The following is a 26,255-nucleotide window of genomic DNA, read 5'->3' on the forward strand; positions in this document are numbered from 1 at the left end:
ACAGAGGAGGGGGCACGGAGTAGTCTGATCAAGTACATAAAAATAGTATTAAGGATAACAGGAGCCAGGTTTCTCACTGTCTACAAAGGGAGTTATAAAATAGGAAAACGGAAAAAGCTAAAGTGTACCCAGTGGTGATAGACTGTAATTGGAGGTATCATGGTTCTCAATATTGACAGACAGGGAAATAATTATACCTGTAAGTATGTGTACATACGTACATATAAACACAATAGTATGCACGCATATATTCCCCAGCTCTGTCCACTGAAAGGTCTATACTCCAACAACAATGAGCAGCACATCTAGCTCCCAGATCTTAGCTTCTAAATATCATTCTCCACTAAACTGAACTAGGGCTCCTTGGAGAAACAGCTAGTTCCAGGGCTAGGGCAGGGAAAGTACAAGATAAGCCTAGAACACCTCGTGCCAGAAGCAAGAAAGTGCTCAAAAACTGATGGGACATGTCAAAAGAACACAGAAGTCAGCCTGAAGAGGTTCCTACCGGAACCTCTTAAATCTTAAACAAAAAAAGTATCAAAATAAATAATCAGAGTGACAGATTATAACACAGTCAACAAAATAAAAAACTATAAAACCATAACGATACAAATAAATAAATTAGGAAGTTTAATAAAGAACAAAATTAACTTCACGGTGGCAAAGCCCACGAGGTACCACCTGAATCCACTGATTAGCATGAACTCTCAACAGAACAAGGCAAATCGTGTGCCACCTGAAAGCATGCAACAGGGAGAACTCGGCAACGCTTCTGTAATATCCCTGCCAAAGATGCTTAATTTAAATCTCATAAAGAGGAAAAATCAGATGAACAAAATTAATGGACATTCCATAAAATTAATGGTCTGTGGTCTTCAAGTATTATTATCATAAAGCTCGGAGACTGGGGAACCGACCCAGATTAAAGAAAACTAAAGAGACACGACAGTTAAATGCACCATGTAATTCTGAACTGCATCTTCTTGTGATGCAAGTATTGATATAGGTAACAATCGGGACAGATCTGCATATCACAAAACAATGACACACTGTAAGATCCTAAAATACTAGAATATGCAAGCTTATTTATAGGAACAAAAGGGATTAGTGATTACCTGGAGATAAGGGCAGATGGAGAGACAACAAAGGGGCACTTCTGGGGGTGACAGAAACGTTCTGTTCTCTTGATCTGCGGTGGTGATTTTGTGGGTATATACACGTGTCAAAACTCATCAAATTATACACTTTAAGTAGAGGGAGTATGCTGTATGTAAATTATACTTTAAAAAAGTTCACTTTGAAAAAACTAGCCAAACTGAAATATTAAGTACATAAATCCACAATTAAAACTGGAGATTATAATTGTTCAGTAAAGTCTTCTCAATAATGGACTGAACAAGTACACAGGAAATCAGTAAGGGTATAAAAGAGCTGAAGAACACAATTAGCCAACCTGACCTAACTGGCATTTATTCTGTAACAACAGCCAGAACGCACATTCTTTTCAAGTGAACATAAACCGTTCACCAACTAGATACCTAGGCCCTAAAACAAGTCTCAACAAATTTAAAAGGACTAAAATCATGTAACATATGTTCTTTGACCACAATGAAATTAAATTAGGTATCAATCAGAAAAAAGAACCTGGAAAATTTCAAAATATTCAGAAATTAAGCAAAACACTTCTAAGTAACTCATAAGTCAAAAAGAAATTATGAAGGAAGTTAAAAAGTATTTTGAATGCAATTATAATGAAAACACAACATATGAAAATATCTGGGGTGCACTGGAGCAGTGCTTAGAGAGCAGTTTATAGCTTCAAATGCTACGTTAAAAAGAAAAGTCTAAAATTAATTATCCAAGCTACTACCTTAAAAAGCTAAGAACAGAAGAGCACGTTAAAACCAAAGTAAGTAGAAAAAGGAAATAATAAAAAGTAGAAACAAATAAGAGTTCAAATGAACAACAGTGCAAATCAATAAAACCAAAACTTAATTATTTGAAAAGATCAACAAAATGGATAAATCTTTATCCAGACTAAAAAAAAAAAAGATAAATTATCAACATCATAAAAAAAAAAAATCACTACAGATCCTCTGGACAATAAAGTAAGAAAATCTTATGAAGAATTTTGTATCAATTAAACAATTTTTAAAAAACAAAAAGACACCTTGAAAAACACAAATGACCAAAACTGATTCAAGGGGAAAAAAAAATGTTAAACCTGAATAGACTGATGTATGTTTTAAAAATTGAATTTGGAATCAAAAACCTTCCTACAAAGAAAACTCAGCCCCAAATGGCTTTAGTGGTAAAGGCCATCAGATATGTAATGTGGAAAAAATACTAATCTTATACAAACTCATTAAACAGAGGAGGGAATATGTCTAACTCCTTAATGAGGCCAGTATCCCAAAAACAGATAAAGATACTGCAAGAAAATAAAGCTACAGACCAATATCCCTCACGAATACATGTGAATAAAAATTCTGGTTCAAAATCAGTAAAGTAAATCCAGCAGCATATTTGAAAGAATGACACATCATGACCAAGTTTATCCCAAGAATGCAAGGTTGGTTGAACATTTGAAAATCAATGCAATTCACCGCTTTATGAGAATAAAGAAAAATTATATGATCATCTTAATAGGTGCAAAAAAAATCTGACAATATTAAATACCCATTAATGATTTCAAAATTAAAAAGCTTCTTAGCAAAATAGGAAGCAAATTTCTTTAACCAAATAAAGGACATCTATGAAAAACCTACAGTCTTTCATAAAGGTGAAAGACTGAATACATTCCTCTAAAGATCTATTCAACATGGAATTGAAGGTCCTAGGCAGTGCAGTAAGGAAAGAAAAAGACATTAGATTGGAAAGGAAGAAGTAAAACTGTCTTTACTTGTGGACAACATGATCATGAAGAAACCTAAGGAATCTACACAATAACTACTAGAACTAAAAAGTAAATTTAGTTATAATCATAGAGTAAAAGTCAGTATAAAAAGTCAAGTGAATTTCAATTCTAGCCACAATTAGAAATTGAAGGTTTTTTTTTTTTTAAATACCATTTACAATAGCATCCAAAACATGAAATACTTAGGGATAAGTTTAACAAAATCTGTTTAACATATACTCAATTTATTTTCAACAAAGGAGCCAAAGCAATTCAATGAGAAATAAAATTTCCAGATGTATCATAGATTTAAAACATCAAAAGTAAAAACTAAACATAAAATTAAAAACATAAAACAAACTCAACTATAAACCATTTAAAAGAAGAAAATACGAGAATTTCTTCACAACGTAAGTGTAGCCAAAGATTTCTCAGAAGGGCACAGAAAGCACTAAACATTAAAAAAATTTTACAAATTACACTTCACCAAAATTAAAATATTTTGTTAATTAAGAGATACTGTTAAGACAATAGACAAGCCACAAATGAGAAAACAGTATTTGCAAAACAATTTGACAATGGACTTGCACCCAGAATACATAAAGAATTCCTTCAAATCAGTAATAAAATGGTTTTTATGGACAAAAGACTTGAGTAGTACTTCAGAAAGAAAGATACACAAATAGCCAATAAGCACCCAAAAAAGTGCTCAATGTCTCTAGACTTCAGGGACATAAAGATTAAGACCACAATGAAATACCACTACACACACACTAAAATGACTAAAATTTAAAAGGCAGAGAACACCAACTGAAACTCTAATACATTGTTCAGAGGGGTGTAAAACCAAGTAACCAATTTGGTAATCAATTTAGTATTTTTATTAAGTTAAACACATACCTACTTTTATGTTTAACCTAACATAGGAATTCTGTATCTGTACCCAAGAGAAATAAGACTTGTACAAAAATATACTCAAGAGGAATGAAATGGGAAAAAAAAAAGGCTTGCATAAGAATGTTCATAAAAGCTTTAATCATAATGGTCAGAAGCTAGAGGTAACACTAAAAGAAAATAAAAATAACACTAATGACCATAAAAAGGAAAATGGATAAAAAAATTAGTATATTAAAACAGCAGAACATTATTCAGTCATTAAAAGGAATGAGTTACTGATACACTCAACATGGATGAACCACAAAAAACATGCTGGACAAAAGAAGCCAGGCACAAAAGAGCTACCCACTGTACAATTCCATTTATATGACATTCTCAAGGGATAACACTAATCTATGGTAGAAAAAAAGTCAGAACAAGGGTTGTAGGGAGTATAACTGAGCAGAAACGTAAAGAAACTTTCTGGGGTGATGAAAATATTCTGTATCTTAACAGGGTGTGTGTTACACATGCTTATGCAGTTGTCAAAACTCTGAACTACACACTTAACGTCTGAGCATTTCACCCTCAATACTTCCTCAATTAAAAAAGAAACATGTATTTTTATAGTCCTTCACTCAGCAAATATTTGATTGTCCACTATAGCCTATTAAAGTTTCAATATACACAAATACCTGCTTGCCTACTGCTGAGGACACAAAGTTAAAAGGCAGAATCCAGAAAACAGATGTTCAAGTATAGCACAATACAAGCTTGCAAAGAAATGCAAAATAATAAGTTAGTTACCATAATGAAAATCACACAGAAGAGAGAGCTTTTGAGCTGAGAAGTGAAGAACAGTCAGGCATACACAACATGTACAAAAGTAAAGTGACAAGAAAAACCACAGTGCATCTAGTAATTTGGTACGCTTAAAGCATGAGGGTTAGGGAGGTTACTGGAGAAAGAGGCTGGATAAGATAAGGAACCTGACTGTGAAGGCTCTTTTGGCCCATGCGAGAGAGTACATTTTAGCTGGCTGGCAAAGAACAACCAACTGAAGATGTTTTCGCAGGGGAATGCCAAGGATAAATCTCATCTTGGAAAGATCACTACAGAAAATGGATCTGAAAGATAGACTGCAGAGGGCTGAGGCTAGCGTCAGACCAGCCATGGGCTGGGTAAAAGTTTGTGAGCCACCTATATCAGAACAAATTCTAAGTGGTCATCCATTCATTCGTACCATGTAACAACACCTGGAATAAGGCAGAAAATAAGACAAAATTTCTGCCCTTGTAAAGCCTACAATCTATCACAGAAGACAAACTGAAAAAGTAATCACAGGTTCCTATTACAGGAATTCAGCCTATGGCTGATGAGGACAAAATGCTATCTAGGTTAAAAAACAGGGTATGGCTGTGAGGAGTATGCCGAGTAGAATACAGGAGGGTCTTGAAGCAAAATTTTTAAAAAATTCAGCGTATTAGATGAATGGAAAGAAACCCAGGTTTAGTATCACAGGAGGCAGAGAAGAGACCTGCATTATGGTTGTGGTTTTGCTGGTCAACAGGGAAAAATAAAGGTATAAGAAGGCAAGAACGTTACTGGTGCTTACAAAAGAATGGCTGAGGTGATGAACCGTCGTGTCTAGGGTAGAAAGGAAAAACTAAAGGATTGATAAACGTTAAAAAGAGAAAGAAATCAAGCAAGTTGAGAATATCAAGAGGTCACAGAGCTGGGATACAGTAGGGGAGAAATAAAGGAGAAAGGAACTGTGGGGAGTTACCGAATTTGAAGGAAAAATCCTTGAGCATGTGTCTTTTTCTAGCTATGCTCAAGATTCAAACTTTCAGCTCTTTAAGGAGGAAACCCAGAAGTTAAATATCTTTTAAAATTAAGTATTCATAATTCAATACATAAACAATCCTGATAGACAGCAATGGTATCCTGGAAAAGATAATTTTTAAAAATATATGTAATACAAAAACTTCACTTTTCCAAATGTGATTTCTGTCAATACTGTAGTATATCTACTCAAGAACACTCATTTGAGCTATACTTCAAAATATTAAAAAATATTTTGTGAAACTTTTTCAATGACTTGCAGTACTACTTATTATAAAATTAATTCTGTTTCTGACTAGAAGGCGAATATCTTATAAAGGAATTACTTACAGGGACATTAAGTGCATACTGTAGTCCTTGAGGAAGCCTTTCGTGCGTCTCCATCTGCTCTTCATCATTTTTCACTGTCTCCTCATGGACCATGAGTTCATCGTGTGATATCATATCCTGTTGTCTCATTTCACTTTCTTGTAACACTTCATCTGCAGCAAGGATCTCCTGGTGCGGTATACTCCGATCTTGAAGCACTGACTCCTGCAGCTCCCCAGACACGGTGGACTGGCCAGACACTCCACCCATTACAACCATTGCCCTGGAAGACTGCATTTCGTCTATGCCGCCACATTTAAGAAACAATCCTTCCAGTTTGTCGTCAATGTTCATGCTTAAGTGTAACTGCCTAGAAAGACCAGGTGTGGCAACAAAGCACAATAAATTAGTTTCACGTCCACTTAAATTTTTTTCATTCAAATTATGAAAGGTACACACTTAAAGAGAAAATGTTTATTCGTGTAATTCAGAATTGCCTCCAGTTTTAAAATTATCAAGATAAGTTTCCAAAGGCTAGTTGAGTAAAACACAAATGTGCATTTTTTACATTAAGATTAAGCTACTTAATATTGACAGATTAAATCTTAATCTATTTCATTAATGAAAAATGAGCCTGATACAAAGCAAATTAAGGAAAAGTATTTGTAGCATGAGACAAAGGGTCCATTCCTTTAATCAAGATGTCTTAAAAGTAAAAAATAGATGATGAATTGAATAAGAGATAATCAGACAAAGGACAATATCAGGCAAATCATTAAAAAAAATTTAGAAATACTTAATAAACATATAAAAACATTCACTTACACTAGCAATCAAAGAAATAAACACTAAAAACAGGTGCCAAATTTGAATCACCAAACTGGTAATGATTCTTCTAATGTTGAGGTGGTTTAAAAAAAGGGGGGGTCATACATCCAATGTTGAGGTGGTTTAAAAAAAGGGGGGGTATCCATCCACTGATTCAAAACTTGCTAGTGTCGACTCACAGCGACCCTACAGGACAGGGAAGAACTGCCCCACACGGTTTCCAATGAGTAGATGGCACATTCGAACTGTCGACCTTTTGATTAGCAGTCAAGCTCTTCACCACTGCACCACCAGGGCTCCCATATCCACTGCTAGTGGAGTATAATAAATGAGTTCAACTTTTTCAAAGGTAATTTGGTAGTATATATCAAAAGCCATAAAAATGTTCATTTCCTTTGACCATGTAATTCTACTTTTAGAAACTTATTCTGATAAAATCAGAAACATATACAAAGATAATACAAGGGAAATCACTACAGCAGTGTTTATAATAGTGAAAAACTGGAAAGACACTATGTATTCAGAGACTGGTTAAAATATGTCCATACAAACGTTTTAAAACTGGATTATAGTGATAGCTGCACAACTCAGTAAATTTACTACAAATCACTGCTTTGTACACTTAAAATAGATGAATATTATTGTATGTAAATTATATCTCGATTAAAAACAAAACAAAACAAAACAATGCCTTTGAGTTGATTCAGACTCATAGTAACCCTATAGGACAGAGGAGAACTGCCCCATAGGGTTTCCAAGGAACAGCTGGTAGATTCGAATTGCCAACCTTTTGATTAGCAGTCAAGCGCTTAACCACTATACCGCCAGGGCTCAATAAAGTCTTTTTTAAAAAATCACATCAAAATTCCCCCTTGACTGGGGAAAGGGGAAGTTGCAGCTAGGAAGCAGGAAGGGGGCTTCTGGGAAGCTGGTGATTTCTTTCTTGAGCTGAATGTTGGTTGCACAAATGTGCTTGCTCTGTGGAAAATTTAAGATGTACACCTGTGATATATGTACTTTTCTGTCAGTTATTATACTTCACTAAAAAGTTAGTCTGTTGAAACTAAAAAAAGTCCAGTCATCAAAAATATCATTGAAAAATACGTGACGATGTGAGAAATTATCCCATTAATGGAAATATGTGTGTATGCACGTGTGTACGAGCATACATAGGTTTTTGTGAAATGTAACAGCTTTAAGATTACCATTGGATGGTGAACTTATCAGTTTTTAATTTTCTTATTTATATTTATCTCTAGTTTCAAAACTTTCTATAGTAAAACTTTATTACTTTCATGTTTTTAAATTTGCTAAAGGCAATAAAATTAATATTTTCATTACTAATATATCCTTAAACAGTCACACCAGAAAAAATAAATTTAATAGGTCATGATAAGAAATTTAAGAACTTGTTAGATGTTGTTGTTTAGGGGCCATGGAGTCGGTTCTAACTCATAGCGACCTCACGTACAACGGAATGAAACAGTCCTCGGTCCTGCACCATCCTCACAATCGCTGCCATGTTTGAGCTCACTGTTGCAGCCACTGTGTCAATCCACCTCATTAGGGTCTTCCTCGTTTTCGCTGACCCTCCACTTCACCAAGCATGATGTCCTTCTCCAGGAACTGGTACCACCTGATAACATCTTATTTTGTCCAGTGTTACAGAAAAGACAGTCAATGTTTTCAATCCACTCTTCTTACACTAGTTGCTGTAAATCCATGTTTAATATTTTAGTGGGTTATTATACCAACTAACATAATAATCATGAGATACAAAGGAACTTCACCGCAAAGAAGATCAAAGCACTGGTATAAAATTTGTTCCTTAAAACGTTTCTGTACCAGACTGTGTGATATAAACATTCACATCCTACCCAACATGAAGAAACTACAATTCGTAAATGCATAAACTACGCTTCAGTTTCGTCAGCTCTTTCCCAAGTTGATCACTTAAGCGATCGTTACGGCTTTGATCATAGCTTTCAGAGCAACATACATGATCAGTAAAATTCAAACATACTACTGAAATCTAAACACACTTTCATTTATTAATGCTATAATCAAGGAAGAAACTTTGACTTAAGTGAACCACTCAAAATTCTTATAAACAGCAACTGAAACAAAACAAAAATACAGCTCACACTTGCTTATCTTGTCTTCCCTGGTATCAGGTATTATCAGCCCTGGAATACAACCTACAGGACAGGAGACCAAGACTTTAGGTAGCAAACTTGAAATCTGAAGAGTAAAGATTTTAAATACACCATCAAACAACTGTTCTCTTCAAACATCTCATTTATCCTATTTCTTAGAGAGTAAACTACGGCTAAATGAAACTTTAAAAATCTTCTAAGGCTAAAATCCGTTTATTCTGACCATTTCTTTGGGAATCCTTACAAAATCAATTATACTCTTTCAAAAAATATTTACTGTTTTCTTAAAGAGTTTGGAAAGCCCCTAACTTAACCGGGACTTATATATACACAAAGCCACCCTTATTGGAATTTTCTGTTGCCGCTGAAACTGCTATTGCTCAGGAGCATTTAGTGAATATGGGAGATATAGAAGTTATTAGAAGAAAGACAAATTCAGAGAAGCTGACCTAGGGCAGGGTCTCAGATTGGGGGGAAAAAAGAAAAAAGGGCAAGCCAAAGTGGAAGCTAACTGGATCTAACCCAAGGTCTACATTTCCCTAAGCAGTGGTCTCCAATGTTTTTGATCGAGCATCTCCATCAATTAAGGTAGTATACCCTAATAGATACACACTATTTAAAACTATATACCTGTATTTTTGTGCCAGTATGTTATGTACATATTAAAAACAGATGTAAAACATAATTTTTTACTACCCTCTTCTCTAACGTCAAGCTGAAACAATAAGTCCTGAGAAAGTCAAAGTTCTGAGGCAGTACTTTGGGGACAGAGAATATTTTGGAAAAAAAGGCAAGCTCGGGTCAAATGCCAGAGTCAGGGACGTGGGTAAGAAGATAACACACCTCAATACAGAGGTAATAAATGGAAAGTGGGAATATTGTAACTGCAAGACAAATCTGACTTCTTTGAAAATTTTTCTGAAAACAGATCATAGAAATGAAAAAATCTTTTTTCCATATGGCTGCTTATTCCCATGGCCCCCAAATTAAGCCATGCATTTTGGGCTAAACTGGTTGGCATGCAAACTGTCTTTTTGAGACAACTCCCTTGGAATACCAGAAAATACATTTTTTGGGGGGGAGGGGCAAACAATGCACCCACGTAAATAATAGGCCTACATATATAACCACAGTGCACCTGGGAAAATAACACATGAGGGGGTTGCACGGTTGGCATGTTATTTGCATAAAATATGGTAGTAAGATATCAACAAAGACTCTATTTTGGACACCGTACAGATAAGGTTTTAATATGCACCCTGGAAATGTCTACCAAAATGAAAACGCCACGTGCCATCAATCCGGCAATCTCACTGCTAGGGATGTACACAACTCTATGGATTTATGCATAAAAGTTCACACCAAAGACATCCATCCGTACAAGGATGTCTGATGCAACACTTTAATGAGAAAAAACTGGAAAGAACCAAAGTGCCCAATGATAGGAATCTTCTTAATTATGATTCAACCATACAATGGAATACAGGAAGCCACTAAAAGAATGAGGTAGCTCTGTATGAGCTAGGTGAAAAGTTCTTCAAGATATGTTAAGTGGGAAAAAAAAATCAAGTGAAGAACTATGCAGAGAGTAAGATCATTTCCACATATTTTTTAAGAAGATTTTTAAATAGCTCAATCAATGGTTATTCTATAAAGGATTTTTTTTGGGAGGGGGGGAACCTTAGCAGTGGCCTTTGAGAAATAAGATAACACAGGAGCTATGGGAAGAAGACCTTCAATTTTATACGTTTTTCTAACTATGTGTCAGTATCATCATTTTTTTGTTGATGTTACAACAGGGGATTATGTGGGTAACAGGACCAACTCTAAGTCTTATTTTTCTTATTTACGTTAAAACAAAGACTTAAGTGTTATTTTAAAACATGTTTTAAAGACAAAACGAACCACACCTACACCCCATCTCCTCGGTTTGTCTCCTGGCAGAGTAAGGTGGACAGAAAATGAAACAGGCCCCCAAACCAAAAAGGTAATTTCATCAAGTCTATGAAAAAAGGAAATGAGACAACCCTACTCTAAGAAAAAGGATGAAGTAGGGAAAGTCTGTTTTTTGTTGTACCTGTACCTCCTTCCTTCTACGCCTTTAACAACTTCAGCTTTTTCCCCTTAAGACCCCTATGTGGTCTTAGTCAAAGCTCTACCGTGCTTCACTGCACATTCAAAAACCTGAATACAACAAACAGTCCCAGACTGAAAAGTGAAATCATGCTACTTCCCTTCTCTAATTTCAATATTTTTAGGGGTGAGTCAAATGTAAAGAAAGGAAACTGAAGTAACCAATCCATACTAAGATGTATATAGTGAAACGTCTCATCCAGCTAAACAAACCCGTGGCCACTGAGTCAGTGCCAGCTCATGGTAACTCTAATAGGACAGAGTAGAGCTACCCCATATGGTTTTCTAGGTTGTAAATCTTAACAGAAGCAGGCTGCCACATCTCTCTCCAGCAGGCTAGTTGGTGGGTTCGAGCCACTGACTTTTTCGTTGGCAAGTGAGCACTTAACCACCGTGCCACCAGGGCTCCTCTCATCCTGCTAAACCCTCAAAAAGCTAAATGTTTTTGATCCAAATGTGTATACAATTAATGGAAATCCAGGGACTAGGGATATTACAGGAGAGACAAGAAAATAAATAAAACTTCTTTTAAATCACATTTAAATTCTTTTAAGTATTTACATAAAAGACTGGATCTGGAAGAAGAAAAAAAGAGCTAAACAATTAATTTGAGCTCCCAAGAGCCTCTAACCAACTGGAGGAAGAGATGGAATAGGTGGAGTAACGAGACACTCTGAACGCCCTGTGAAGGCCCTTCATTTTGTGAGTCAAGAGACCTTTGGCAGCTGACTCTGAAGGATACAAAATGGCAGAGTTGTTAGGAGCCAAGACAGGATGGAAAACGCTGCCCTAGGGCTAACTCAGCTTAAGGTTGGATGGTACTCTTTCTTCTGCAGTTTAAGTTACCCCGAGCAAAGAAAGTTGAAAACTGGAATACAGCAGGGCAGAGAGAGAAAGAAGCCCAGCTCGTACTAATTTCTCCAAAATCTCTCTTTAGCAGATTACTTCAAACTCTGAACTCTTTTCTTCCTTCCAAGGTTTTTCCTTCCCTCATCTCCATTCCTTGGCCAGAGAATCCGGAAGGTATGACAACAGGGGTACAACGGGGACCGCAAAAGTTTCCTGTTCCATCCAATGTCCCACTCCCCAAGCTACCATTCTTTCCTACTGACAAATGTATGTTTGATTCAGCTGAGTAACTGGAGTGCTTAGTCAATTCCCTAGGCATTTAAGCCCAGAGGCAATGCTGTACTTAAAGAGAGCGCAAATTAGCAGCCATCACTTTCTCCTGCCTTCCAGGAGAGACAGCTGGCTCCCTTGTTGTCACCTTCTAATTTAATTCTTCTAATCAACTGTGTGCAAGCAATTAGAAATTAAGCTTTATAGATTTATAAGATGAAACAGAGTAAATAAGCCTGAGTCAGGGCTTTTAATAAGAAGTTAAATGCAGGGGCTTTTACTATAAGCACTTACGACAATTATTTCCTAAGCTCAGGGGACTACTGGGCTTGTTCACGGAGGACGAAGTTAACAGAAGCTAACATGGACAAGCTGGGCATTGCTACTCATTTTTAATCAACTATACAAGGCTCTTAAATGTTTACTCAGTTTTTTTTTTATGAGAATTCTATGCAATTAAATGCGGAAAATATCTTTCCAAATTTTATTATAGGTTTGTGTCTGTATTATAAAGTTCAGAGGTTATGAAAACCCAGAGTGGAAGGATAACTAACGTGTGTTAAGCTGGGCATCTTTACATATGTTACGTCACCTAATATATACAATAACCCTTCAAGGCAGTAACAGTGTATTCCCATTTAACAGATGAGGAAAGTAGGGCTTACCCAAAGTCACATAGCTAGGAAATAAGTAAACTGGAATTTCAACCCAGGCTTACCCGGCTCGATATACTTTTTACCACACCATACTCTCAACCTGAAAAGGCCCTGGACATATTAAGAACCCACTGGACTCACTCCCTTCTCACCACTTAATCTGAGGGCATCCTATCACCACTGCTTGGCTTGGGTAAAGCACTCAACTCGCCTTACTTGGTTATTCCATCTACTGGCTACCATGGGAAAACTTTCTGACTTGGAATTCCCTTTTCTCCTTTAGGAGGAGTGGACACTTTCTACATCCCACTTCCATCTATTATTCACAGCTCAGTGAATTTCAACCTAGTCATTCTTTTTTTCACGGGTTTACATACAGCCACTTAAACTACCCTACCTTCCTTCCTCCATTCTTTCTTCAAACCGTTACCAGTTACTTCAGGAAAATCTCTTTTCTCTTTCCCATTTCTATTTCCAAATAAAAATAATAGTAACCATAATCCTAAATATGGCTGATAAATGTAAAATCAGTGCTAAAGATACATCTATATCAAAGAAAAGAAGGCTGTACGTTTTAAGATACAAGCAGATGTGAAGACTTGTGCCATAATACTCTAAAATCCCTGAACGGACACCTAGTTCCCCCACGGAATAACATAAATATCCATCTGCCACTTTATCTTTAATTAAACCTGCAGTCAAGCATTCAAAAAACAAAATCAAACAAACATTTCTCATTTAAAGATACTTTTTTGTTTTTATTGAGTTTTATTTATTGAGTTTGGCAGTGATATTATTTTACACCATTTCTTACTGAACAATGCATTACTTGAACTATATATTATGAATCAAAATGGATTGTAATTGACATGCTTAGAAATCTAAACATCACTGTCTTCTCTATGAAAAGAATAATTTCCCACTCAAAATGTTCTCCCAAATTCAACAATATCCCTCCTTTTACACAGAAGCTTCAGTTGTAGGCAGAAGAGAAGCACTGAAAGGAACCTGTTCTGAAAACAGGTTTAAAAAAAAAAAGCTAGATTTCACAAATGACTTCTGATTCAAAGCATATTCAAGAAATTCCTTGTAGTTTGGAGGATGCCAGTTAGGCTAATTTGGATAGTAACACTTCTAACCTATGTATGAGTCAGTGAGAAATTACAACTTAAAAGTATCAGCATTAGAAGTACACCCACTCCTCATTTATCAACATGGTTAGGTTCCAGGTGGTTATGCAAAAATCAGTGTTATGCAAAAATGCAGGATGACCTCAACAGATCACAAAATGGAGGATGACTACATCATTACATGACTGCCAAATTACATCATTACATAACCACCAAACCACTGAGAATCATGGTCCAGCCAAGCTGACACACAGCCTTAACCACCACAACCGACATTACTCTCACCTTGCACCTCAGCATTTGTTACTGTCAGACATTCATCATTAATGTGCAAAATAGTCAGACAGTAGATTTTTTTACCACTGTCGTAAACGTGAAACGTCAGATAGTGAGATAGCCGATAAGTGAGGAGTAACTATATAAGTATCGGTCTCAGGATCATTTGGTTAGATGAAGCAAGAGGTGAAGAGCTCCATGATCAATACTAGAACCTTTGACAAATTTGCCATTTCTAAAAAGTTGTACTGTTTTCTATTCTCTCTCATCCTTCGAAAGTATAGTTTTGATCTAAGCAAAAACTGCCTCATCTCTAATTTAGAACAAAACCTACTTCTTGTCTAGGCACGTTCCACATTTAGAACTGTCTTCAAATACATGTTTGCGCAATGATCATTTTGCATCTATAAAGCATACCTTGTAAACTGTGCCCTTAGTGATTTTACAGGTGCTGTTGTGGTGTGCCATCAAGTTGCTTTGTTATAGTGCTGCTAGTTCAAAATGCACAAATAGAAGCATTGTTTACAATGCAGGTAAGTGGATAAAATGGCTTTTCTGATTAGTGCTACCAAAAATAAAAGAGGTTCAAATAATAAACAGTTATCTAATTTTAAAAACTAAAAACAATATAATTATTAGAGAATTTATAGGTTAAGATCAATCATCTTATACAGTATGACAATAAAAAAAAACTATCAATCATTTTATACTGTATGACAATAAAAAAGGAAACTGTGAGCTTTTAACCACAGAAAAATAATTTATAAACTTTAAGCCAAAGTTAACAGGCATTTCTATATCCACTGAAGCCTCCCTCAAATAAAGCAGAATCCAAGTACATTCTGCATTCAAGTAACTATCACCAATATGTCCTACAACAATGCAAGAACAAAAAATAGTAGTATTCAGAAATATCAAAACATCAAACGTATGGCAACTCCAAATGTTAAGGAACAATTATAATTTATTTTAAGAGAGAGAGGGTTAAAAGGGTCAAACAACAGAATCCCATAGTCTGCTAATCGAATTGTCACATCTATTATATCTTATGCCAATATCAACAAATCAAATATTAGTAGTCAAAACACTGATTCTATTAGGAAACTGAACTTTCTATAATCTTGCATAATAAACAGAAGATAAAAATACTTCTTAAAACAAACTTCCCTGTGCACTATCAATGAACGTTACAAACCGAGTGGTTATTTTCAATACGTACTATATAGTAATCAGAACTTACTCAAGAACAGAAGCAGTGTCAACTAAATTTGGCCTTTTCAACAAATCAAACAAATGTCATCTCACGGTAACAGTACAAACCCTATTTGTGAAATACAACAGGATTAAAGATGCCTTCATTGCCATCAAAGCCAAAAACATCTCTGTTTTATAATCATTTAGCAATAAACTTAAATCAACAGACCTAATACAAAAACTGTATATAAGCATGAAACAAACTTATCAAAAGTAACTGCTATGTGAAGTCTTTTTAAAAAAGGTATCGAGTTTAATGTATACTGGCATAAAATAAGGTAGAAACTGACAACTAGTTTCCAACCCTTTAATAAACTGTGTAACAGAAATATGAAATATTTGATACTTGTTTCAAAGTACACACTATTCACATTAGGACAAGCACCATAAAATGCAATGTACAGTACTTTCCATCTAAAAAGAATGACTTAAAATATATCATGTCTTGGGGAACAAGTTGTTCTGATCATATCTAAACATTTAGAATAGACTCTTTAGAATTCGAAGAAATCCTTTACACGTCATTTAGCTCTATACAGTGAAACCTGTGAGAGCCGGAACTCTATGGGACTGCCTTGTTTTTCCAGGTCTCCCAAGTTTTTCATCTACGACAGCATACAGTCTTACCACTTCTCTATTGCTCTCTATTAGTGGAAAATAACTTAGTTTTCCTTCTCTGACAGGTTTCCACCTTACACAGGTTTTGACTTTCACAGATTTTACCCTCCCAGCCACAGTCCCTCACTCTTGCTTTAAAGTCTAAAATTTTATACGAATCATTTCAACCTAATGTCAGTGAAGCAAAATGATAAATTATCTCAAGTCAAATTTACCTTTTAACACGTTACCCCATCTTATGATGGAGTAGAGCTTAGTCAATGAACCATGATGACTTTCCAAATTATTGATGAATTTTCAAAGTATTGTCTGAGGCCAAAAGTTAATGTCTTGGGCAATAAAAACTACATTTTAAAGTAACAAATCCTAACATGACAGATGGCTGATCCTCAGAATGTTTTCTGCTTCTTACTCAATAACCAAATTTTAAGTGAAACCCTTAGCTACCAGGTAAGACTCACTTCTCAGTCTCCCTTGCAGCTGGTTGTGGCCACATGACTAAGTTATAGCCATCGGGATGTGAGTGGAAGTGGTATATACATCATCCTTAAAGGCAAGAAGAATGTGGTATATACATCATCCTTAAAGGCCTCCCCTTTTCTTTCTTCCTTTTGGCTAGAGTCAGACATGATGGTAACTGTTTTAAGATCAGTGTTAGAAGCCACATATTAAGAATGGCAGAGCAAGACAAAGGAGCCAGGGTCATAATGCTTTTAACACCTCCATAAAATCCCTGGATTGTTTACATGGGCTTTTCAAGTAAATATTTTTTAAAGTCTGTCTTTTTTAAGCCTCTGTCACAACAAACAAATCCATATCCTAACTAATACATCTAATATAAATAATTGCTTAATTATCTACATGACTGCTTCTTTACATTAATGTAAACAAGCATACAGTATGTACGAATATACAATAACTGGTATGTTCTTTTCACATTTTAAAAATTATATAGCAAATGCCATTAAATTTGACCTATATATCTAATTTTCACAAAAATGAAAATAGTGTTTCCCTGGAAATTCTGGAAAATTTAATGTGTGTGTATTGTGTGTGTGCGTGTGCACTGGGATGGGGTAAAAAAATGCAATAATCTGCTAAGGAAAAGGGTTAAACAAGAAAACAACTTCTCACTTAAATTTCACGTAAGACTACATGCTAAGCTATACACATTTTCTTAATACCTAAAGCCATGCCATTATTAATCAATTTTTCCTTAAAACTGTTTTCTGAAGAAAAAAAAATTAAATTTCTTCCAGATATAAATACTAAAACATAAACTATTATACAAACTCAATATGAAGTTCTAGCAGTCAAAAAATGGTTTCATATTTGAAAAAAAATTTACTTACACATGATTATGAAAAACAAGAACTGAAGTTACCTGAGACTAAGGTAACAATGAAGACTTCAAGGAAGGAAATGCTGTAGAGTTGAAAACGAAATCATGGTTGAGTTTCCACCTTTCCCAGGCTTCAGAAACCCTCAAAACCACCTTAATCACTTAGGTCATCCAATTCCTATCCAAAAACAAAAACAAACCAAAAAACCACATTACTTATGGGAGAAAAAATACTATATAAATACAATATGGTAAAGCAGGTATGAATCCTTAAGTGATCACTCTTTGTAAACACTGAGCTACGCCTGAATAACCAAAGTACTGACTTGTATTTAGGTCTGAAATTGGGTAGATGTACCAGTGGTAAGTGGTCAGCCATAAAATAATCCTGGTCTTATAAGAATAATTTGTCTAGATCTGGGGTCTACAGCCTCAGAAATATCGGATGTTTAAGGAAATTCACAGTTACAGACTTTAAAGGTTAGAGAAGAGAAAGCAAACATTAAAGAACTACTTAAACACATCATTCATATTTGCTTTATAAAGTCTATGAAGTGAAGAGAGAAATAAACAAATTCCTGGCCTTACAAATAACAAACAGAACTGGTGGTATCCAGAATGCATGTATATTCACAATAGAAAGGACAAGAGTTATATACTACATTAATTACCCAGATACAGAAACATCGTTAGTAATCTTTGACAGGGAAAGCTGACAAAAAGATGGGAATAGTGACATAGAAAGTGTGTACGATATCCAAAAACACAAAGAGCATAGACTGTACATAAGAAGGCAACTTCTTGGCAATATTTCTGAGTATAGTAACAATCTAAAGAATTTGTGGAATTTCCTACTCTGGAAGTATGTAAAAATATTAGATTTCTATCTAGCAAGGATAGTTTATATATACAGGCAGTCCCCAGGTTCCGAAGTCTGAGTTACATACAACCTGTAGTTACAAACCAACCCTCATAAAACCTATTATATTAAAAATCTGAGGTATATACAATGCTTCGTAATGACAAACGGGTGCTACTTTGTGACGTTCATCAAAACATTGTTATTATGTTGAAGATGTCTGTGTATCTAGAAGTCTGTCTTTAATGCTTGTATGCACAGAAAGATACTCTATATATTATATACTACAACAAACATTTGACTAACTGATGTTAGATATGAACCATACGTAACTCTTCCAACTTACGTACGTATTCAATTTGACGACAGACTTAGGAACGGGAACTCGTTTGTAATCTGGGGACTGCCTGTATCCTTCAAGGGAAGCTTCCAAACCAAACCAAACCCGGTGCCGTTGAGTCAATTCTGACTCATAGCAACCCTATAGGACAGAGTAGAACTGCCCCATAGAGTTTCCAAGGAGTGCCTGGAGGATTTGAACTGCTGACCCTTTGGTTAGCAGCCATAGAACTTAACCACTAGCCACCAGGGTTTCCACGAGAAGCTTGGGGACCAGATAATATACAAAGAGATTTTATATCAGTTGCCAAGGACACAAAGGCAAGAAGAGTGATTTTTCTTGTCTAGAGCATAACCAGTAATAACCGCATCTTTGAATTTCAAAAAGTATAACAGTAATTATACTTTATTTTTTAAATATTTCACCAACATTGTGTATATATTTTTAAAACATTTTAAACTCTAACAAAGCTATTCACCCCTCAGTACCCTTCCATTTCAAAATGTAGCAGGAGATTCATGCATGTCTATTTTTCTAGATAAAGTTTTGCACAAAATAAAAGTTGTTACTTTTTTAAATAGGATAGGACCAAATATATAAATCATAGTGAAATGACAAGAGAATCAGCAACAGCCTTGAGACTGGGGGAATATCACAATGCTGAGTTGTTACAATGCATTATCTAAAACGCTGTTTTTAACAATAAATTATGAAACAGATAAACAGGAAAGTGTGAACCTAATTACCATATTTTTAGACAAATAATGCACATGTTACATGTTTTTTTGCCAACCATGCAACTCCCTCATGCATTATTTTCCTAGTCATGCTATGTGTGTTATGTGTGTGGGCATCTTATTTACGTGGGCATGTTGTTTGTGAAAAATATAGTACTGAAAAATAGCAGTCAGTACAAACTGTTTTTCCATGCTCCCAGATGCTGGTTTAAGCAATATGTATATACATGTTAAAAGAAATAAAGAAAAGTAAGTTTTCAAAATTAAAAGAAATTATGAAAACAATAAATCGACAAAGATTCTCAATATGGGCACAGAAACTATTTAAAGGAACAAATGAAAATTCCGAAGTTGAAGAATACAACAGATAAAACATTCACTAGATAGGCTGAGCAGCAAATTCAAGATGGCAGAAAAAAGAATCTGTGACCCTAAAGGCAGATCAACAGAAAATATCCAGACTAAAGAACAGAGGGAAAAGAGTTTGAAGAAAAATGAACAGAACCTCAAAGACCTGTGAAAAAACATCTAACTTACCAACATTTTTGGAGTCCTAGAAGGGGAGAAGAAAGAGAATGGGGTATAAAAAAATAATAAAACACTGGCAAAAATTTCCTAATTAAAAAAAAGCAAAAACAAAAAATTAATGTACAGATCCAAGCAGCTGAATGAATCTCAAGTAGGAGAAATACAGAGACCCCCGCCTAGACACATCGCAGTCAAACTGTTGAAGGCAAACACTGGAAGAAAACTCTTGAAACTGGCAGGAGAAGAATGACTCGGCATGTACAGAAACATCAATACGATTAACGGATGACTTCCAACTGAAACAACAGAGGCCAGAAGACAGTGGAACCACACATTCCAACTGCTGAAAGAAACAAGCACTGTCAATCAAGAAAGAACAAAATTATTCTCAAAATGAAGGCATAATAAACATCTTCTCAGATAAACAAAGGCTGAGAGAAATTTTTCTAGCAGACCTGCCTTTCAAGAAATACTAAGGAAATCTCTTCAAGCTGAAAGGAAATGAAACCAAACAGTAACTCAAATACACAGGAAAAAAAGAAGAGGCACCAGAAATGGTACATACATGGGTTAATCTAAAAGACCCTATAAATGTATTTTCTCACTTCTGCTCTTCTTTAAAAGCCATAAGGATGCACGAAGCAGTGACTGTAACACTAGACCACTTAGTTGTTGCTGTTAGTTGCTACAGAGTTGATTCCAACTCACAGCAACCTCACGTGTCCAGAGTAGAGCTGCGCTCCAAAAGGTTTTCAAGGCTGTGACTTCAGAAGCAGATCGCCAGGTCTGTCTTCCAAGGTGTCACTGTGTGGGTTCGAATTGCCAACCTTTTGACTAAGAGTTGAGTGCCTAACCATTTGCACCACCCAGGAGGAGGGAGAGAATGGAGCCACACTGGATCAGTTTCTACTCCACCAAGCAATACACATTGTTTAAAGCACGCATGGAACCGTCTCCAGAATAAACCACATGCTAGGCCATAAAGCAAGTATCAATAAATTTAAAAGGACTGAAGCCATACCACAACAGAACCGTCAGCTATACTGGAAACTTGGAAATTCCCAAATGTTTAAAAATTAAACTTAAAATTTCTAAATAACATATGGGCCAAAAAAGAAATCAAAAGGGTAAATAGAAAATAATTTGAAATGAATGAAAACGAAAATAAAATATATGCAAGTTACTGAGGGAAATTCATAGCCTTAAGCACATATATTAGTGGAGTCTCAAATCAATAACCTAAGCCTCTACCTTAAGAAACAAAAAGAAAAACAAGCTGAACCTTAATGTAACCAGAAGGAAGGGAATAACACAGATTCAAGCAGCAATCAATCAGATACAAAAGAGAAAACCTCGTTTCTTTGAAAAGATCAACAAAATTTGACTAATTTTTAGTTCAAGGACTATGAAAAAGGAGAAACAACACAAATTACCAAAATTATGAAGGAGGTGGCATTACATGTGACCCTACAGGAATTAAAAAAGAATTATAAGGGAATATTACAAATTTATAAAACAAATAGACAACTTGCATAGAATGGACAAATTCCTAGAGAGACACAAATTACCAAAAAGGACTCAAGAAAGAAAAAATCTGAATGTTAACAAACTAATTAATACTTAAAAATCTCACAAAGAAAATCCAAGGCCCAGACGGCTTCACTAATGAAGTCCATCAAATATTTTAAAAAGAAATACCAATCCTTCACTCATTCCTTTAAGAAACAGAGGAAAAGGGTACACTTCACAACTGAATTTATGAAGCCAGTATTACCTTGATACCAACATTAGACAAAGACATCACAAAACTACAGACCAATATCCCTCATGAACACAGATGCAAAAATCTTTAACAAAATATTACCAAATTGAATTTAGCAACATATAAAAAGGATCATACACTATGACCAAGGAGAATTTATCCCAGGAATGCAAAGTTGGTTTAACATCTGAAAATTAATTAATGTAATACATCGTATTAACAGGAGAAAGAACAAAAAAATCACATGAACATCTCAACAGACACAAAAAAGCATCTGACAAAATTCAAAATCCATTCGTGGCTTAAAAAAAAAAAACTCAAAGCAAATTAGAACTAGAAGGGAGCTTCCTCAACATGATAAAAAGCATCTAGAGAAAAAGCTACAGTTAAAACAACAATGAATGATTAAAGACTGAAAGTTTTCCTCCTAAAAACTAGAAGCCACACACCACTTCTATTCAACATTACACTGGAGGTGCTAGCCAGCGCAATAAAAAAGAGGGAACAAAGCATTAGAGGCATCCAGATTACAAAGGAAAAAGTAAAATTGCCTTTATTTGCTAATGGCATGATCTTGTATGTCGAAAATTCCTAACAAATTCACAAAAAACCTACTGGAACTAATAAACAAGTTCAATAAGATCTTCCTATGCAAGAACTAGAATTGATTCAAATTTTCTTCTTTATCACTCAGTAGAGTTTCAAAATTTTCTTTAAATTCGTTCTATAAATGTACTAAATTTGTTCCCAAGCATTTTATCTTTTAGTTGTTATTGTGAATGTATCTTTTTTTCTTCCATTATTAGTCCCATCGTGTGCTGTTTATATAAAAGAAAGGTAATTATTTATGGATCATAATTTTATTAGTATTTCCTTTACAGAATTCTCTTAATACTATCAGTACAAGAAGAGGCAGGTTGATGAACTGAGCTAAATAGATTTCAGAAACAGGCCCCACAAAAACACAGAAATTTAGTATATGATAAATGCGGCATTTTGAATATGTGGAGAAGAAATGCATCGTTCAATAACTGGAGTGCAGACAGTTGACTAGACATCTGAAAAAAAGTACAGCTCTTTTTCGAGTATCGTAGTTTACTGAATCTAAATCTACCAATCTTAGGACATGCAACTATTTTATGTGGAAGAAAGGATGGGAGGGAGGAAATGTCAACCTATGCCATGCCAGCGATTTATGTCATTCAGAGATGTTAGACTGTTGGCGGAAAGTGAGTCCTACGAGCAATGACGAAGACCTTATAAGCTTACACAGAGCCTTTCCATATTATAAAAGAAAACATCACTACATTAACCATAAAACACTAAAACTTCTGTAAGGCCAAGACACACACAAAATCAAAGGTAAGCAAACACTGAGCAAAAAGATTTGTCTATCAAATGACAAGGGGCTCACTTCCTTAATATACAAACCTTTAAAACCAAACCCGTTGCCGTCAAGTCAATTCTGACTCCTAGTAACCCTACAGGACACAGCAGACTACTGCCCCACAGTTGGATTCCAACTGCCTGCCTTTAGGTTAGCAGTCATAGCTCTTAACCACCACACCACCAGCCACCAGGGCTCCGAATATACAAAGAGCCCCTGAAAAGGGCAAAAGCACGACTAAATGGATCACTGAAAAAATGCACACAGCCAACAATCATGAAAAAATGCTCAAACTCACTCATAATGAAAGGAAAGGAAAGCAAAACAACATAAAACTGGCAAATATTAAAAAGTTTGACACTAGCTAATATTTTCAAGGAGATAAACAGATTCTCATTCTCACAGACTACTGATATTAGGGCAATCTTTTGAGAATCAGGCAGTTCATCCATCAAAATATTAAATGTACATACTCTTTGACCCAAAAGTTTTCCCCTCAGGAATTAACACTGCAGATATACATTAAAATATACAAAGATGCACCCAAGAATATTCACTACATTCCCATTTATTAATAGCTAAAAAACTGAAAACCCAATATCTATAAATACATGACTAGCTAAATTATGTTACATACAAATACTGGAAAACTACACTAAATGAAATGAAAAGGGGTGATACGGAAAGTTTAAAAAAACATGCTGCAGAACAATATATATGGTATGATCTCCTCCATATAAAACCAAAAAAAACCAAAACCATTGCCGTTGAGTTGATTCCGACTCATAGTGACCCTATAGGACAGGGTAGAACTGCCCCATTGGGTTTCCAAGCAGCGGCTGGTGGATTTGAACTGTGGACCTTTTGGCTAGCAGCTGTATCACTTAACCACTGTGCCACTAAGGCTCCCATTTGTATGAAAAATATGTAAATACAGATATACATATAGATGTTTGCACATGTATGATAATTTTTGGAAGGATACATACACACAACTGTTAACAGGGAATGATAACAGGGAAAAAGCCTCTGACCTTCTAACATTCTCTACTGCTTAAGTCTGTACTCCTCATTATAAACTTGGGTGAGGAGTGAGAAATGTTGGACATGACAATACCAGAAGATATGGAAAAAGAAGAAAATCCTAACATAAGCCATTAAAACAGGTACTATTTCCACAACCTCAAGTTTTAGAAGAATTCTCAAAGCAAAACAATCGCTGAGAAACTTCAGAATTTTTATGATCATCAATAATTTACATGAAGATATAAGCCACTGCCAGATATGCAAATACCTTGAAAACTGTTAAACATTTCATTTTCTTTCACTTTGTTTGAAAGATAAAAGTACAGTTATAATACATGCACCAAGGTAGGCCAAAAAGAAAAGGAAGTATCATCTGTCTTACTAACATATGAGAACTGGGGCCTAAAAAGTAACATGCAAGTGATCTGGTTATATAAGAGAATATACTAGACTTCATATTATAACATTAATTCTTTTCAATGCACAAATATTCTTATCTACATACAGTGAAACTATGCTACTTATGAGTCCCTGGGTGGTGCAAATGGTTAAACGCTTGACTGCTAGCCAAAAGACTGGAGATTCTAAACCACCCAGAGGCTTCAACGAACAGAAATTTATTTTCCCACAGTTTAGGAGGCAAGAAGTCCGAAATCAAGGCACCAGATCTGGTGGAAGGCTTTCTCTCCCTGGCTCTGGGGGAAGGTCCTTGTCCCTTTTCAGCTGCTGTTCCTTGGTCCCTTGGCAACCTTCATATGGCGTGGCATCTGTCTTGCCCCATCTGTGCTTCCTTGCTTCCATGCCTAATTTGCTCCTTTTATTTCTCCAAAGTGATTGGCTTAAGTGACATCCTGCACCGATATGGCCTAATTAAACATGACAAAGGACACTCTATTCCCAAATGAGACTATATCCACAGGTACGGGGGTTAGTATTCCAAGACATATCTTAAGGGGACACAATTCAATCTTTACAACTCTACCCTTTGGTCCCACAAAATCATGTCCTTCCCACATGCAAAACACATTCTCCCAGTCACACCACCCCAAAAGTCTTAACCCATTCCAGTATCAACTCTAAATTTAAAATCTCACCTCTTGAATCATCTAAATCAAGGATAGGGGAGACTTTAGCCATCCACTTCTGAAAAGTCAAAACCCTACGGGGCAGTTCTACTCTGCACACGAGGTCACCATGAGTCAAAAAGACTCAAAGGCAACTAACAACGACATGCTATTTATACTTGATATCCACGCCATATACAGGCGGGTATGAAAGGAAAAGGGATTGCCCAGAAAGTACAGCGTATGACCCAATAGCAGGAGTGTTCACGTGCATCTGCCTGGTACAGGCAAAAATTAAAGATGGAGTAAACAGTGTTGGAATACCTCCGTGAAGTGTATCAGGCAAATGCCCATGCCGCCAGATCACTGGGCTGAATTTCCAGGCTGCAGGTTCCTCCCTCAATCCTACAAAAGTACAAAAATACAGGTTAACCCCAAAAGAATCAGGATTAGATATATTCCAGAGTCAGGTAAAATAGTTATATTTAAATGTGCTAAACCTAACAAAAATCTCTCCATGGTACTAACTTACGGATTAAATTAGTAGTAGCAAGAAACTGTAACGACCCATCAGTGCTACATGATATTACAAAGATAAAAAATGACTCATACACTAATTGGACTTTTTCAAACTTAACTTCTAGCTGAGAATTAAAATTTCTTTAAAAACAAGAAAATAACCTATAATTAAATATCTTAAAATAGGGAGAACATAAAAATGTGTTCCATTAAAAACATATTTTGTCTCTCCATTACTAAAATAATATTTTTTAAATGTTTTTATTTTGGTAAAATATGTAACAAAAATGTGTCGTTTTAAGCATTTTAAATGTACAGTTCAGTGGCATTAATTACATTCACAATATTGTGCAACCATCACCACTATCCATTTTCAAAAGCTCTTCATCACCCCAAACAGAAACTCAGCACTCCTTAGGCAATGAACTCCACATTCCCTCCCCAGCCTCTGGTAGCCATTAATAAACTCTCTGTATGCATCTGCCTATGATACAATTTCATACAAGTGGGAGCATACAATATTTGTTCTTTTTTGTTGACATATTTCCCTTAGCCTAATGTTTTCACGGTTCATCCACGTGGTACCATGTATCAG

General features: G+C 35.5%; 1 protein-coding gene across 5 annotated transcripts in view; it reads right to left on the reverse strand.

Annotated features, from left to right (window-relative positions):
- ZNF148 (zinc finger protein 148) overlaps nucleotides 1-26,255 on the reverse strand; it is a 155,650-nt gene that overhangs the window by 95,576 nt on the left and 33,819 nt on the right. For 4 of the 5 annotated variants that reach the window (XM_049878823.1, XM_049878837.1, XM_049878848.1 and 1 more), the window contains exons 2-4: nucleotides 25,466-25,546; nucleotides 17,481-17,616; nucleotides 5,948-6,296 (exon numbers count right to left, since the gene is read on the reverse strand). In XM_049878823.1, coding sequence (XP_049734780.1) covers nucleotides 5,948-6,280 — 333 coding nt within the window. In that variant the 5' untranslated portion in view covers nucleotides 6,281-6,296; nucleotides 17,481-17,616; nucleotides 25,466-25,546. Of the gene's footprint in view, nucleotides 1-5,947; nucleotides 6,297-8,225; nucleotides 15,546-17,480; nucleotides 17,617-25,465; nucleotides 25,547-26,255 lie in introns of all 5 variants that reach the window. The other variant, XM_049878829.1, reaches the window with a different exon arrangement.

Source organism: Elephas maximus, chromosome 1 (assembly GCF_024166365.1).
Source record: "Elephas maximus indicus isolate mEleMax1 chromosome 1, mEleMax1 primary haplotype, whole genome shotgun sequence".
In the NCBI taxonomy this organism is placed as follows: Eukaryota; Metazoa; Chordata; class Mammalia; order Proboscidea; family Elephantidae; genus Elephas; species Elephas maximus.